At 38.1% G+C, this 18,122-nt stretch overlaps 1 protein-coding gene across 1 annotated transcript; it reads right to left on the minus strand.

Annotated features, from left to right (window-relative positions):
- Positions 1 to 2,352: 2,352 nt before the first annotated feature.
- LOC117288156 lies at positions 2,353 to 17,086 on the minus strand. The gene is made up of 3 exons (XM_033768875.1): positions 16,940 to 17,086; positions 11,242 to 11,330; positions 2,353 to 6,156 (listed from the first exon to the last, which is right to left on the minus strand). Exon 3 carries the CDS (start codon positions 6,128 to 6,130, stop codon positions 2,780 to 2,782), a length of 3,351 nt encoding a protein of 1,116 aa, XP_033624766.1. The 5' UTR covers positions 6,131 to 6,156; positions 11,242 to 11,330; positions 16,940 to 17,086; the 3' UTR covers positions 2,353 to 2,779.
- Positions 17,087 to 18,122: the final 1,036 nt, after the last annotated feature.

Raw genomic sequence — 18,122 nt, forward strand, 5'->3', positions numbered from 1 at the left:
TTGTTGTGGAGCGGGTCACCTGGGACTGGCCCGAGGTGCATGACGTCACCACGAGAGGGTGACTGATGGTTCGATTAGCTCTTTTGGTGGGGGGGGGGGGGGCACCCGAATAAGCATCACGGTGTCGACACAGGGAAGCTATATATAATCGAACGCACCCCAACTGTGCACAGGCCCGTGGGTAGGTGTATTTTTTTTTAATTTAAAGACAAAGGACACTATTGGTAATTGTCAAAGACCAGTCTTCCTAGTCTTCTAGAGCAAAACACCCTTGTAACACGAAGTTGTGTGCTTTCAGATGCCTCAAATCCGTGGAAAATTACTTCTTTCTCGAAAACTACATCACTTCAGAGGGAGCCGTTTCTCACAATGTTGTTTACTTACTATCAACCTCTCCCTATTACTAGTTACCAAGTAAGGTTTTATGCTAATACTTATTTTGAGTAGTAACCAATAGTGTCCACTGCCTTTAAAGAGGGGATATTATCACATAAACATGTTTTTAATTTCCCCAATGTTTTCTTTTATGCACACGCTGCATGAATATATAAAAAAAAAACAGTGTTCAGCCTGAAAATCCCCTAAAATAAACAATTGCAGTTTATTGCCATACAAGCAGGTATTTATTTTGCTGAATAATTTCGGTTAAAAAAACAGGGATGTATGCAAAGTTTTGGGTGTTTCAAAATGGCATCCGTGGTGACTTCAATGACCAACCCAACCCGCTATCCAGTTAATGGGTGCGTTCGTTTAGCTCCCCTGGGTCTACCCCGGTGTTTGGCGGTTTTTTTCCAGGACGAACGTGGGTAATTATCTGCACACGTTCGTCCTGGAAAAAAAAATCCACACACCGGGGGGGGGGGGTCGACCCAGGGAAGCTAAACGAACGCACCCAGTATATTAGAGATCAGTCGGGCGACCATCCATGTGCCGTCAAACTTATCAATGCGTATACACAACACTGTGAAAGGAACACACATGGGATAATGTAATACAGAAAGTAAAATTGCAATTTAATATTAGCATAAACTTGGTGGTTTTAGTATTCCAATTTCCTTTTAAAATAAGACTAAACATAATCTGTTTAATAATAATGAAGGTATTATTGCAGCGACCATGCAGTTATGTATATCATGTGCATCATTCAACGGTCAACTTGTTCGAGGTTATTTCATTTTCCACAGTTTGAACAAATAACGATTACCCTTTTACAGTAAAGAGATATCAAGAACTATATAGATGAAAACGACACTGCAAAGGGATCCGTTTTGGAAACAGAGCTAAACACTATATAGGCACTTCATAGGCACTTCGGTTTATAAAAAGACCTGCTTGAACGAATAATTTTCAAATCAGTACAGAGTCTACTTTTCTGAGAAAACACTAAACAGCTTACACTGCTAAAATACTACCCTTATGTAATGTAATCACAACCGCGTATTAATCCATGTTTCATAATGACTTCGAAGACATTAACTTAAAAACTAACTGTTGATGAATTTGAGAAAAATAATGAGATGAATTTAAAAGAAAAAAAAAAAAAAAAAAAAAAAAAAAAGGAGAAGTAGGCCTGTCCTATTTGTAATTCAACAGAGTGTTAAGCCACTCTAAAATATCTCGTTTCACATGGGCTCTTATGTTTAGGTCGAATGGAGTGCATGATTCACAATACTGAAGTCGACATTTCTGTAACCTGAAATAAATTAAACTACCTCCACCAATTTTGTAACTATTTATGCTGGCATTTCAGGTGATGGGTATACAACCAATTCATTGTTTAATTATGTTAATGTGGACATGTCTACAAAAACAATGAAGTCTGAAAGCAACTATAACGTTAGTTTTCAAAGAAAAGAAATGAATATTTTACTTAAAAATAGTACGAAATTTTGCTGTTTTTCTTTCCACAACCATAATTTGAAATTTTACCCTTAAAATAAGCACATCATCAAAATCACCCAAATCGTCGCGACAACATGAACTGACACACGAATTAAAGATATTGAACACTATTGGTAATTGTCAAAGACCAGTCTTCTCACTTGCTGTATCTCAACATATGCATAAAATAACAAACCTGTGAAAATTTGAGCTCAATAATTGGTCATTGAAGTTGCGAGATAATATTAATGAAAGAAAGAAAACCCTTGTCACAAAAAGTTGTCACACAGTGTTCTTTCAGATGCTTGATTTCGAGACCTCAAATTCTAAATCCGAGGTCTCGAAATCAAATTCGTAAAAAGTTACCTCTTTCTCGAAAAGTACTCCACTTCAGAGGGAGCCGTTTCTCACAATGCTTTATACTAACAACCTCTCCCCTTACTTGTTACTAAGTAAGATTTTATGCTCATAATTATTTTGAGTAATTACCAATAGTGTCCACTGCCTTTAACAATATTATAAAACAATTACAAAATGGAGGCCAATTAAAGCTTTCCTACAAAATGTCATTGTATTTTCAACTAGTGTTCTTTCAGTGTATGATTTGAACGTCAGAAAATTTGTTTATTTCTGGGTGACATCACCCATTCCTGTAAAAAAAACATACGAAAAACATAAACATTTTCCATATTCACGAACTGACACTTTTGGTGCAAAAGTTGCTTTGCATAATCATTGTAAAAACAACAAATAAAAAACAAAAAGCTATTGGAGCGTTGAAAATTCATAAAATTGTTCAATAGAAAACTGTTTATTGTGCAAAACAAAATATGAATTGTGGTTTTGTATACTGTGTCTCAGTTCGTGATGTCGTTGACAAAATAATGTCATCGAACCTTCAAGGGATTTCGGATGTTTTGTTTTGATAAACAATTTTGTTTATCCGTCTTTGTTTGCGATAATTATCAAGAAGATTGTCACGAGAAACGGGTGCCGATTCCCCGATGTAAATATCAACCCGACTATCTGACATCCCAGTCTGCTGTTTCAACCAAGATAGTGCGTCCAGGTACCCGTCCACTGCGCCCAACGTCATGTCAGGAACGAGCAGGACGTCCGCAGAAGACTCGTCAAAGGTGATGATTCTTTCAGCTGTTTTGTAGATGTTTTCCTGGAAAGCGTTCATTTCGTTCAGCATTACAATAACACGCTGGATACCGAAGGCAAAGCCAGTAGAGGGCACAGTGGTGATGTTTTTGGTTTGGTCGGTCCTATCTTTGATGAAGTGTCCAACGAGCTTGTTGTATCGTCCCCCTCCGGCAATCTCCAGGAAACGTCGATTGCCATCAACCACATCAACCTCAAACGAAAAGTGGGTGTAGTACTCATGCGACCGCACAACACACAAATCAACCACAACCGCGTACCCATGCTTCTCCAGACCGACGGAAATATCTTCCAAATCATCAAACAGTGGTTTATAGCTTGGCGAAAACTCAGAGCGAAGTTTGGTGTCGACTTTACCGGTGGCGTGACGTAACATGGCTATCCAAGACGTCTTCTCCTGCTGTTTGAGCTGGTACTCATTCAAGACATTCCAGAAGGCCCTCTCGTTGTCCTCTACGCAGCTCGATGCTTTCTTAGCTCTGCATTCTGCAATCTCGTCCATAGCCTCCTTTACCTTAATAGTGTCAAGATGATTGATTCCAGAGTCTTTCACAAGTTGTATCAGAATCTGTACGTTACTGATTCGGAAGATGATCTTACCCTTGGGTATCCCGACTGCCTCCAGCATGTCACCAAGCATGCAGATGATCTCCACATCAGCACCGAGGTCCTGTGCCCCGAGAATCTCAAGACCGAATTGATCAAACTGACGCTTCTTTCGTGAGGACAGTGTGTCAGTCGGTTCATTCCTAAAGCACGGAACATTGTAAAAGATTTTGATGGGGAATGCAATGTTATCATTCTCTGCAATTTCACGGCCCAGCCAACGAGCGGCAGACAGAGTTCCTTCCGGTATAAGAAGAACTGATGTCGTCTCTTTCTTCTCACTAAAACCCTTTGCATAATCCTGGATATCAAAGAAGAAGCAACCTCTTGGATCCCACTCAGGCCACGGTGACAATCCAACAACATCTTCAGCAAATGAAGTCGATCTCTCTACAATCGGGACCAGCAGTTCCTCAAAGCCGTACCGTAAAGCAACTGCCTCCAAGTTTGCTGACAATGCACGGAACTTTCGTCGTCGCAGACCGTAGATGTCTTCCATTCCAATAACAGGCGTGTTCTGCACATGGATATTAGACAGTGGTTCTATAACCAGCTTCTGATCGATCTTCTCCAGTAGATATTCTGACACCCTTATCGATTCCTCATCCGAAACCTCACTCTGAACAATAAAAACACCAAGAAAATATGGAACCCCTTCCTCTGGCCCAACGACCCTCTGACCCTTGTTAACCATCAATGCAGTGTCGATCACCCTTCGGTCTTGTGCAATGCCTTCAAGAAAGGTGTTGGTCTTTATGACACCTGAAAATTCTACGTTGATGTAGTTGGTTGTGGTGTACTTTGGTTTGACCATTTTATCATCAAGGATTCCCTTGTTGCTAAGGTCCTTTACTTGCTCACCTAACGCAATGTTAAAGACAGACTCCAAGAGGTCAACATCGTAAGCAGCTTTGACGAAGTTCCTACTCTTAAGCCCAGCTAGTCTAGCGTTGATCTCGATCAGATGAGGCCGATCTCCCTCCATTATGACCTCTATATGAAACACCCCATCAGTTAGACCAACTTGGTTACAAGTAGCTTCAGCATACCGAGCCATCTTTTTCTGCGTGTTTTGATTCACGCTTGACGTAGGTAGCGTCATTTGTTTCTCCTGGAACCATGGTGCCTTCCCAATCGTATTGAAAGTAATTGCTGCAAACTTCACTACGCCTTTCTCCATGATAATGTCGACATCGTACTCTTTACCTGTGACGTATTTCTCAAGCATCAGATCAGTGTTTCCATCGAAGAGTAGTTTCTGTGCGTCTACACTTCTTTGTAGTTGTGTATATACCTCAATAAGTTCAGAATTGGATTGTACAAGGCGAGTTGATAAGGACCCCACGCCGGATACAGGTCTCATGACAGCCGGAAAGCCAACAACTTTAGCTGCATTTTCTAGATCTGCAAATGCCGAGATTCTCGAGACTGGGGCCTTGCTTTTAACTAGAGACTTCAGGATCACCTTATCACGAACATTTGCGAAGACATCAGGGTTGAGTGTTGGTAATCCAGCCTTCTTAGCAGCAGTGGCAACAGCAACGAGTAGCTGGTCTGTCGTAGTCGTCACGCCAGAGAATTCAATGCCTGATGATGTCAGTATATCGTAGATGTCTTTAGTGAGTTGATCAACCGGACCATGAGTGTCTATCGAGTGGAATGTGTAAACTCGTTTAGTCAGCACCAATCTCTCTACCCAATGGCCTTCCTGGTCAGCTACACTCAGGTCAATCTGCATTTTCTGTGCCACGTCATAAGTGTAATCACACCACGTCTGATTCCAACCACCACCAACAAGCAGAATATGCTTCCTCTTCAAGACCGACTGCTGCTCTGGCAATCTGAATGCCAGTAGTAATGCAACGACGAGACCCACAACACCAACCAAGAGAAGAACGATGTTAGACTTTTGGGGTGAACCTGGAGTACCGTTTGGTTTAAGCAAGTAAACATGGTGATCAATTGGTTTATTGTTAACAATCTCTGCACCTCTGATTTTACCTGGTTGCTTTTGGAAGCCAATACGACTAGCGATAGCTGCACTTTTATCATTATCAGTGGCTACGTGAATTTCAAAGTGCTCGATACCTATGGCCTGACCATACTCAATAAGCTTCTTACAGCTCATGGTACACAATCCCTTGCCTACCTTATCCTCTCGTAACCAGTACCCAATATCTGCCGTCTTGGTTGGGACATTGATGGTTCTCAGAGAAACAACACCAAAGACTTCTAGTTCTCCGAGCTGATCGACGTCATAAATCACACAATGCAGACCATTGCCGTAAGCTTCTTGAGCCATCGCTGATTCGATGAAACTTGCAGAATCTTTAACATTCTTCACTGCAGAGATCCATGGTAGATGTGGTCCGAGGCTGGCTCGGCTTTGATCCACAGCATCAAACAAGGCACTGGCATCCGTCTTCTTCACAGGGCGGATGAACACCGAGTCTTTTATCGCAATTGGGAAATCCATTTTTATAAGATGGATAGATCTAACGTCTAGAAAGAAAGATAAAATAGAAATCTACTTATAACATTGAAAGACACGTCTAAGGGACACCATGCCTTGAATCGGGGAGTTGGTATGTGAAAAACGTTTGAAACCGTTTGTTTTAAAATGCATATACGATACAAATATGCCTCGAAATTGCACAGTTTTCCTTATACGTCGCGAAGTATACTTATCAGGATCGCCACAAAATAACTAGACTTGTGGACAAGTCGTTAAATCGGCCCACGCGCTGAGATAGTGCTCTCGCGAGATTACTGCTCTCGCGCGAACTGTTGGCTCCCCGATTTCGACTCCTCATCGAAATCGGGGAGCCATCAGTTCGCGTGAGAGCAGTAATCTCGCGAGAGCACTATCTCAGCGCGTGGGGCCGATTTAACGACTTGTCCACAAGTCTACAAAATAGCGTGCCTTCTTAGTTCATGGCGTAGAAGCAAAACCGTGCTAATTCGAGGAATATTTGTGTGGAACATTATATTCTACTTTAAAGGCAGTGGACACTATTGGTTATTACTCAAAATAGTTATTAGCACAAAACCTTACTTGGTAACGAGATGGGGGAGAGGTTGATGCTATAAAACATTGTGAGAAACGGCACCCTCTGAAGTGACGTATAGTTTCTGAGAAAGAAGTAATTTTCCACGAATTTGATTTTGAGACCCTCAGAATTAAATTATGAGGTCTCGAAATCAAGCATCTGAAAGCACACAACTTCGTGTGACAAGGGTGTTCTTTCTATCATAGTTATCTCGCAACTTCGACGACCAATTGAACTCAAATTTTCACAGATTTGTTATTTCATGCATAAAAATGTTGCGATACACCAAGTGAGAAGGCTAGTCTTTGACAATTACAATAGTGTCCAGTGTCTTTTAAACATCTTTCTAATAATTGCATTTCATAACAAAAAGGGTTTCAAGCGTTTTTGAGAGACCAACTCACCCGATCCAAGGCAACATGTCCCTCTAACTTCGGATTGGGTGTTTTGTGCTAAAAGAAGTGTTTGCCCTGAAAGCATGGTTGGAAAGGTGTTTTAAAATGAGAATAATATATTGATCCACAGTACCTCGAAATTGTTTGGTTTTCATTTTACGATCCGCCATCTTGTGGAGTCACAACATTTATATTAGGTTCTACAAAATGGCCGACTACGTTCTTTTACGAAGTAAAATAAATAAAAAACACATGTTCGAGGGTTATTGTGTAGATCATTATTATTCTACTTTTAAAGGGTCTATGTACTTTTTGTAGGACAAGAAACACAATTTCCACAGATTTACACTAAACTTACACAGTTTGAAGATAATGATAGTAAAAAGCTTCCCTGAAAATATTACGCGCTGAGGTGCTGTAGTTTTTGGGAAATGGGTAAAACAATGTCATGAAAATAATTTTGGTCTCATGAGACCAAAATTATTTTCAAAATTTGCAAACAAATTCAACATTGTTTTCATGACATTGTTTTACTCTTTTTTCAAAAATCACAGCACCTCAGTAAGTAATATTTGATTCCACTATCATTATTTTCAAACCCTGTAAGTTTAATGTAAATCTATGAACATTTTGAAAAAGTACCCATATCCTTTAAAACATCTTTCCAAAAGAACATCATTTCATCAAGAACACCTTTTAAACGCTTTTTACATGCTCATAATACAGATAGTCACAATTGTGGTTACAATATAGTTTATTGTCTCTTTCAGCTCGAAACACATGAGTTCCTTTTGTGTATCGAACTTTTCCATTTAAGTTCGTTTGAAACAACTTGATCGGGAAACGTTCTACAAAATCATTGATTTGGAAAAATGTTGATTTTAAAATCCGTTAGATTATACATATATTTTTTTTTTTTTTTTGGGGGGGGGGTGCAGAACTAGCCTTCCCTTTGGAAAAATCGCATCAAAGCATCATAGAACTTAGAAGGAATATAAATAGTATTGATTTATGGGAAATCACTTTTTGTGGATGAAGAGGTTTACGTGAGTCCATTTTGTTCTTCTAGTCCCTGCACCACCGAGTTGGCCGAAAAGACTGTTATATTTTCAAAGAGACCCTTATTTCAAGGCTTATTGTGCACGTCCAATTCATTTCTGTCCTTCAAAATCGCAGGTGATAAATCCTATGGGAACAAAAATAGTGCCCCCCCCCCCCGTTAATGATTACTATTTTTCAGCCTAAGGGGAATGTACACAATGGATTGGTTGAAGGTTTTTTAAATACCTGGCATCAATTTGTAATCCTGATGAATTGCTGGGTCGTTACTTTTTGATTATCCCGATGAAAGAAATTTCAGTTCGTGGTTTACAGGTTTACGTTGTGCTGGTAGAAAGAGCATCATCCTTAGTATTTAGTTACAAGTCAAGAGGGGAAATTTAGAATGATCTATGGGTGAGTTCGATCATAGAGTGGTTCGATTAGCTTCCCTGGGTTGACCCCGCGGTGCTCACTCGGGTGAGCCCCCCTGACAAGAGCTATTATCGAACGATCATACACTCAAACAAAAAAACAAAAACACGGGAGAGAAAGAGGGAAGGAAAGAAAAAGAAAGGACAAAATAATAATGGGGGAGGGGAGGAAGGGGAGGAAGGGGAAAGGAAAAAAGAGCCGAGGGAGAAAAGTCGCAAATGCGTGTGTAGTTTTTGGTTTTTATTTCCGGTGGAAGTATTTACTTTTTCTTCCTTTGCCATTCGCATTTTTTTCCCCTGCCAAAATAACTCTTTTATCTGGGATATCCGATAACGCGAGGTGCGAGGAACGAGGTGAACGATTTTGAACACATCTAATGCAATGATCAACTATGACAACTCCCTTGTAATTGTGTAAACTTGCAACAATAACATTAATAATTTGAAAGTGGGACATTTTTCATTATAGAACAATATCATATTATAGATATCGATGACGTCTTCAATCGCATGGCACTATAGTTGGACTTTTCACCGTTATATTATTGCTTCACTAATTCTTTAAAATTAAGATAGACATTTATTTATTTATAATATTTTCTTAACAACTATGGGTAAATACGTAATTTGAGATTAAAAGCCAGTTTTTTTAAACCCTTATAAAAACCTACATGTAATCCTCTACAGAACCACATTTTCTTTTAAACAATATTACTTTCAATCCCTCTACTGGAACAATTTTGTACAAGGCTAAAAAGTGCTGCCACCAATAAATACTTATGGCACCGTGGTCTAGTGGTTAGACTGCAGAAGCTTGCAGCCACAAGGTTGTGAGTTCGTAATCCCAGGCTAACTGCTATTTTCACAATGCCTATATAAAGTATTGTCGTCTGGTTACGAATCACAATTATTGACTGATTTTTTGCAGTTCGTAATTATAGACGATACATTTATATGAATCAGAAGTGCTTAAAAAGTTTTTTTTTTCCTAAATTTATGCATAAAAAGGCTCGATTTTTCACCCCCAAAACGCCAGAGCTTTCAGATTTTGTGCGACTTTCTTGTTCTGAAACGAACTGTCCCATCACTTCCATAAGGTATAGTAGATAGTGCTCGGGTCGATTTAACAAAGAGTTAGGACTAGTCCCAACTTAGGACAAGTCCTAGGAGATATTTAAAACGTATAGCTAGTCCTAAGTTAGGACGAGTAACTGATCCTAACTCGAGATAAGACTAGTCCTAACTCTTTGTGAAATCGACCCCAGGACAGTTCGTTTCAGAACGATGAGAAGTCTCCCGAAATCAGAAATCTACTAAGTTGTGATCCAGTTTAACAGTTGAATAATTTCGATCAAGATCAAGAAATAGATGCATGTGTTTTTATCACTGGCTATTGCAAACAAAAACTTAAACAAATCGAGCAAAACAGAATAAAGACCCCCGCCCCCCCCCTAAAAAAGTGGTAAAAACAACAACTAACTTGAACAGCGAAGCTGCCATGGCGATCTGCCGATCACCAGATAGAACCAATGACTGACAGAAAAACCAATAATTGATAAACTGATGGTCAAAAGGGTGGGGACATTGACAAGTATGAAGTAATGACAATTTTTATTGCTTTAACTCATTCAACTGGAACCAGTGATCTTTGAGTTTTATCTATTCATATTATTTGCATGTACATAAGCAACAATATTTGATTAAAGGTTTGCACTCTTCAGTGATGCACTTTTTGAGTTGTATCTTATAATGCATCTTTATGTAAAAAGCTATATTTGATTTATGTTTCAAGTTATTACATCATTGAAATAAGGAGTTATGTATATTCAAGTTTTTCATTGTTTTAGCTCATTCAACTGAAAGTAGTGATTTATTTTTTGAGTTATATCTTTTCATATGAATCTACATGTTAAAATCAATTTTGACTTAAGTTTCAAGTCAATACATCATTGCAATCAGGAGTTATGATCATTTAATGGTTTTCTTTGTTTTAGCTCATTCAACTGAAAGTAGTGATTTATTTTTTGAGTTTTATCTTTTCATATGAATCTACATGTAAAAATCAATGTTTGACTTAAGTTTCAAGTCAATACATCATTGCAATTAGGAGTTATGACCATTTAATGTGTTTCATTGTTTTAGCTCATTCAACTGGAACCAGTGAATAATTCCTTGAGTTTTATCTTTTCAAATGAATCTACATATAAGAAGCAATGTTTGACTTAAGTTTCAAGTCAGTACATCATTGCAATAAGGAGTTATAATCATTTATGTTTTTCATTGTTTCAGCTCATTCAACTGGAACCAGTGACAGAGAGTTTGATTTTTGTTTTAACAAATAATTTCAAAACTTTAAGATTTTGATTTGAGTTTGTTTCTTTTAAATCCAGATGTCAATGTTTCAGCCTGAAAACAAAACACTTTAACATTTTTGTTATCCCAAAAAAACTTTAACATTTGTTTTTTTCCCCCAAAATATCAGAAAATTACAAAAAAATTACTGGTAATTATATTTAACAATCTCACTTGGGCTTGTTCATACCAAAACAACTCCACTCCAAAACTTAAATTTAAACCAAAAACTTAAACATTTTCAAAAACTTTAACGCGGACGGCCGGACGGACGGGCGGACGGACAGACGGACGGAAAAAACGAGTAATTAAACTTACCGTATGTATCCGGTTAGTAGTCAGAAGTCATCGGTTTCGACAGAACCTTCTACTAGATGAATGTTTCTTTCTAGAGATGTACGCCAACCCTGTCAAAAATAACAGAAAGTAGTATATTGTTAATACATATATGTTTTGTTTGTTTAGGTGCAAGATATATTTTTTTCTTTCATACATATGCACTCACAAACTAACATAGACACTCACAAATCTAAATTGGGGAGGTAGTGCTTTCTGCTCTACCGGCCAGACTTTGGATTGATAATACCCAAGCCTACATCCGTATGGACTGTAAAAGGGGCACCCCTGTTTCAGCCCTAGGAGTAGGTGGCAACGGCCTCTGGAAAAAATAGTAATTGTAGCCCAAGCCTTGAAATGGCCTTCAGGCCTTGTGTGTCAGGCGACTTGCATAAAAAAGACCAAAAAACAACAACAACGAAAATACAAAAATATAGGGAAAAACATAGAAAACATATCAAGCAACAAATAAACCGCTAATCTACACTTTGTGATAAACTTATATGAAAAATCTGTCAAAATTCGTTCAGAGAAAATTTGTCGAAAACATAGTGTCATTAAGGGGGAGGGAGGTAATTTTGTTAACTAGTGCTAGCTCCACAACATTACCGTTCTTCAAAATTCTGAGGTCTCGAAATCAAATTCGTGGAAAATTTCTTACCAACAGCTCTCCATTGCTCGTTACCAAGTAAAGTTTTATGCTAATACTTATTTTGAGTTATTACCAATAGTGTCCAGTGCCTTTAATGAATTTAAACATTGAGCCAGTTGTGTTTCTTATAGCCTCAGGCGGTATCCATTAGTTTTGCCCATCAATGTAATGACAATGTCATTAATCAACTATTAATATTTTATACTAACATATTTTTATACACAATATTTGAATTATTCATATTGTCAAAATATGGATATAAATGATACTTCAGTAGAGGTTTTACGATACTATTTCATTTTAATATCATTGTATTAAATTTAATAGTTTAGTTATATTATATAGATATACATACGTTGAACTAAATATTTATACGGGTATTTTACCAACATCTTTTCTAGTGAACGTCCGTTTTGTGGTACAATGAAACATTATTGCTCCGTTATGTGATGTGATGTATTTTTTTTTGCTGCGATGAACGACCATAACAAACCATTATGATTTATGAATAGCAGTGTATGCGGGTATTATGATACAATAAGTTTTTTGTGTGTGTAAAAAGCAGGAAAAAAATATGAACATTTCATTTCAAAAGGTCGCGCTTTCGATAGATCGCCGAAAATTCAGAGATGGTCACGCAGGAACAATAGTTCATTTTGAAAAGCGTTACCACAGTAACGCTTCAGCCGTCGATTTCACAAAACTCTTCCTAACTTAAGACTAATCTTAGGACTTAGGACGAGTCCCAACCCTGCACTGTAGCATGCAGACCTTAAGATTAATCCTAAGTTAGGATGAGTTACTCGTCCTAACTCGAGATAAGACGAGTCCTAACTCTTTGTGAAATCGACCACTGGAACATAACAGCTGGTATCTTTTTAAACAACCATGTTACTTCAAAGGATATCTTAAAATGTTTTGTACTATCAATATCAGAGGTGCGTCCCACTCGCATTTAAAGTTTTCAAATGGTGTACAACAACATCATGTTTTAATTTTGCCTCTGGACGCGAACATTGTGTATAAACCATTTCAAATCAAAATCAAATCAAATTAAATAATAGTATAAATGTTGTCTAATCAAGGTCTTATGGTGTGGTAGATTTGAAAATGATCCAATGTACAGAAGTTTGCAAATTTGTGTGGATCGTTGTATTCTACTTTTAAAGGGAAGGTACACGTTTGGTAATTACTCAAAACAAATATTAACTAAAAAACTGACTTGGTAACGAGCATTGGACAGCTGTTGATAGTATAAAACATTGTGAGAAATGGCTCCCTCTGAAGTAGCATAGATTTTGGAATAGAGGTAATTTCTCACTAAAATGTAACTAGTATTTATGCAAATACTTGCATAATGCAAAAACAGATCCGAAAACCGACCAACCCTTCATTGTTTTGGTGATGTAACCGAAAACTCAACATGTTTATTCATGGATGTGATAATTAAAAACCATCTAATGCCGCACTGCCGTGTTGCATAATTTTGTAACTCATGATATAGCACTATCAAATAATGTCTTGCAATAAAAATGTACTAATCCCCAAAGGGATACTTTTCCGTATAAAGCCACCACCTTTTCACTCATTTTTACAAAAAGGGATGTCTCATCGAGGTAAATTAGATACTATCATATGGAATGAAAAAGTGGTGGCGTGATACAAAAACGTTTCCCCCAAAGCACCAAATTCTACAGCTCCAGTGTTTTTTTTCCCCCTATCGTGATGCCTCTAATTGACCTAAGATTGCAACAAAGCGATGAAATGTGTTATTAATGACGCTAATTGTAAACTTACTAGTTCCAATGACATTTTACAGGAGGCTAGGAATTTCTACCAAAAACTTTATTCTACTCGGAGAGTTGATGATAATATTGATTTAAACTCTATTTTTGCTGCGGCTGACAAGAGTATTCTTTCTGACAGCATGCGTGATAGCATTGAGGGGCCCCTGTCCCATGAAGAACTAATGCGAGTGTTAAAAAGGGCGAAAGGGGGAAGTCCCCAGGCTCAGACGGTTTTAGTTTTGAATTTTATAATGTTTCAGGTCAACTTTCGGTCACTCAGAAATACGGGATTATTACTCTCCTGCCAAAAGGGAACAAACCTCGGCAGTATTTGAAAAACTGGCGCCCCATTTCGCTGCTGAACACATCTTACAAAATTGCCTCGGCATGTATTGCAGAGAGAGTGAAATCCTGTCTTCCCTTTATCATTCATGAAAGTCAGAAAGGATTCATGGCAGACCGTTTTATTGGAAAAAATATTAGGTTGATGTATGATTTACTGAACCTCACTGAATCTAATAGTATTCCGGGTTTACTTCTTTCTATTGACTTTGAAAAAGCATTCGATTCCATTTCTCACGATTTTATTTTTAAAGTGCTCGCTAAATTTAATTTCGGTCCCTCAGTTACAAAATGGATCCGGGTACTTTACAACCAAGCCTCGTCTTCAGTTTTAGTTAATGGGTTCCTTTCAGAATCATTCCAGATCGGGAGAGGTTGTAGGCAAGGAGACGGATTAAGCCCTTACTTGTTCCTTTTGTGTGCAGAAGTTTTATCCATGTTGGTATGCAATGACAAAATTCTTGAAGGTATTAAGGTTGAGGGTACAGAATTTCGAATATCCCAGTATGCGGATGATACGGTATTGTTTTTGAATGGCACCGAGAAGTCTTTGCAAGCAGCGTTTAAAATTCTTGACCTATTTGCAAGTATGTCTGGATTGAAAGTTAACATTGAGAAAACGAACGCCATTTGGGTTGGTTCTAAGAAGGGTTGTGGTGAAAAGCTTTGTGAAGAGATTAAGGTGAACTGGGTTGAGGATGAGCACATTTTTAAAATTCTTGGTATTGAGTTTTCTACTGACCTAAATTCCATGGTTTTGTTAAATTACAATAGAGTTATTTGTTCCATTCGTGGACAAATCTTCAACTGGTCTAAGAGACACTTAACCGTTCTAGGGAGAATTGCCGTTGTCAAATCTTTACTTTTGTCTGAACTTACTTACCTTGTGTTAACCATCCCCGGCCCACCCTGTAATATGATCAAAGAATTAAACACTATGTTCTTTAACTTCATTTGGAAAGGACACGACCGTGTTGCTAGAAACCAATGCTCCAAGATTATGGTCTGGGTGGGTTGCGGATGGCTGATGTCCGTGCGTATACAGACGCTTTAAAAATCACCTGGTTACGTAGACTTTACAAGGCTAACCAGTCGTCAGACTGGTCCACTTTATGTAAACATATTTTTGGCATTACTCGTTGGTTATTATTGGAAGGTGGCTCAGCAAAATTTGTGGGTACGCAAAGAATTTATAATAATTTTTGGCTCGATGTGTTCAAATCGTGGTATAATTTTACTCGGGTCCACATACCCACAACTGCAGTGGAGGTATTAAAGAGCACGCTTTGGTTTAATGATAAAATTAAAGTTGGTGGGAAGTGTATTTATTATAAACATTGGGAAAGCAAAGGAGTTAAGTTTATTTGTGATCTTATTGACGAGAATGGGGATTTTCTCCCTCTTGAAGGTTTCAAGAACACATTTAGTGTCCACACTAACTTCCTGGAGTATAGTGGGGTGTTAAGAGCTATTAAGTCGTCCTTTAAGGACATCTTGATAGAACACTCGCATCTTAATTTTCCTTTTTTACCTTTCAACCTTGAAGTCCTTTTAAAGGACAAAAAAGGGATCACAAAGAATCTATCATGTTTTAGTCCTATCTAAACAGGTCAAAAGGAAATTTATTGACAATTGGAACGTCAAACTTAATACCAACCTCGATTCTTCGAAGTGGTCTTTGATTTTTAACATTCCCTACTCATGTACTGTGGACACTAAACTAAGATGGTTTCAATTTAGATTAATCCATCGGATCATGGGCACTAATTCATTTTTGTTTAAAATCAATAAGACTGACACTAATCTCTGTACATTCTGCATATGCATTTTATAAAAACGGTTACGAACGCTTTTCAAAGACCAACTCGACCGATCCAAGGCAACGTGTTCCTTTAAGCGGGCGCAGACCACACGCTGCATACGCCTTTACGCTCCGCGCTCTCGCATGCTCAATCTTGGACAGATTTTGGCCCCTGGGAAAATATTGGTTTGGATCCGCCCTTGGAAGAGTGATGGGCCCAATTTCATAAAGCCCGTAAGCACAACAAACTTGCTAATTACATAAAAATATTGCTTAAAGCCATTGGACACTTTCGGTAAACAGTATTGTCCAAAGGTCCACACTTCGTGTATCACAACTTATATATAAAATAACAAACCTGTAAAAATATAGGCTCAATCGGTCATCGGAGTCGGGAGAAAATAACGGGAAAACCCACCCTTGTTTCTGCATGTTTCGCCGTGTCATGACATGTGTTTAAAATAAATCTGTAATTCTCGATATCGAGAATTGATAATTTTTTTAATGTTTACTCAAAAAGTAAAGCATTTCATGGAATAATATTTCAAGAGATGTCTTTCACCATACCTTCTGTAAACCCTGTAAGTTATTTGTAAATCTGTGAACTTTTATTCTTTTTTTCTGTTCCGAAAGTGTATAATGGCTTTAAAGGTAGTGGACACTATTGGTAATTGTCAAAGACTAGCCTTCACAGTTGGTGTATCTCAACAAATGCATAAAATAACAAACCTGTGAAAATTTGAGCTCAATCGGTCATCGAACTTGCGAGATAATAATGAAAGAAAAAAACACCCTTGTCACACGAAGTTGTGTGCGTTTAGATGGTTGATTTCGAGACCTCAAGTTTCTTTAAATCAAATTCGTGGAAAATTACTTCTTTCTCGAAAACTATGGCACTTCAGAGGGAGCCGTTTCTCACAATGTTTTATACCGTCAACCTCTCCCCATAACTCGTCACCAAGAAAGGTTTTATGCTAATCATTATTTTGAGTTATTACCAATAGTGTCCACTGCCTTTAATTACATTAAGTTTACATTGTTGTGACATTTACGAGATGAAAACATGAGTAAAATGCAATTCAATCCAATTCAACACACCTTTAAGAGCAGTTCCACAGAATGATTGGGACCTGCTACCTTAACACCATCGAGACGCCGGGTGTTGTCTTCGAAGTACGGTGTGCTCCGTTGGCTTGCTCTCGACGAAGTGCCGACTAAGTCACCGGGACAAAACTATTGAATAGAAACTTGTGATGATCGGAGCAAAACATGCATACGGAGTGAGCGAGAAACACCCCCTTGCTAGTTCTGTTTTCTGTTTGGCTGAAACATGGTCACATGGGGTATATAATTTAGTATGTACAGCAGGCTATAGCTCCCTAACTTAGATCAGACACGCGATTTAGACTTTTTTATATAACTGACATACAGATCCTTGTCATTTGATTGGTGGAACCTACTTCACGTGACATTCACTATTACTCCGTCCAGCTGGAGGTCTCCTATCTCCCGAACACTCGAAAAATCTACTCCGCGGCAGTAGAATCATGGAGGTAGAAATAGAATAGAATAAAGCAAGACAGTTCTCTGAGAACAAACTCTACCTTGCAAGTAGATACACAAACCAAAAATATATATTGATACCTCACCATGCAATGCCTCAAATCCTATGAAAGTATAGTCGTGTTGTAAATTGAGTGGAACTATGGATTATGGATAACTGAATTCCAAGTATTGTTTTGAACTGAGACAAGACGAGAAAAAAGAGGTGTAAAGTTTGTTTCTTAACATGGGGGGATTTATATTGACAAATTTGCTACTAGTATTTTGATATGGAAAGGTTTGCGGTAACACCATGTAATGACTATCTGTAAAGAGTTGGGGTGGTTTTAAAAAGAACGTTGGTTCCAACTCGACGCGACGCGACGTTTCGATGATGCTGTGATCGTCTTCATGAAAACGTCAAGTTGAAACCAACGGTTCTTTTCAGAACCACCCCAACTCTTTTAGAGATGTCATTACATGGTGTTACCGCTAACCTTTCAATACCGTATTTCCACCATGCAAAGTTTCAAATCCAACAGTATTTTGCTTTATTGCGACATTTCAACAAAAACATTTAAACTAATGTTGTTGATTGCTTTGCTATGGATGTTCTAAAGGTTTACGGGAGAAGGAACTAATCTATTGCGAAAAAGCATTGAGGTAAAAGGGGCCACCCAAAGCTGACTTGCCATTTCAGACGGGAAACTCCTATAAAAAAAATCCCCCCTTAAAAATG

The sequence above is a fragment of the Asterias rubens genome, chromosome 3 (genome assembly GCF_902459465.1).
Source record: "Asterias rubens chromosome 3, eAstRub1.3, whole genome shotgun sequence".
In the NCBI taxonomy this organism is placed as follows: Eukaryota; Metazoa; Echinodermata; class Asteroidea; order Forcipulatida; family Asteriidae; genus Asterias; species Asterias rubens.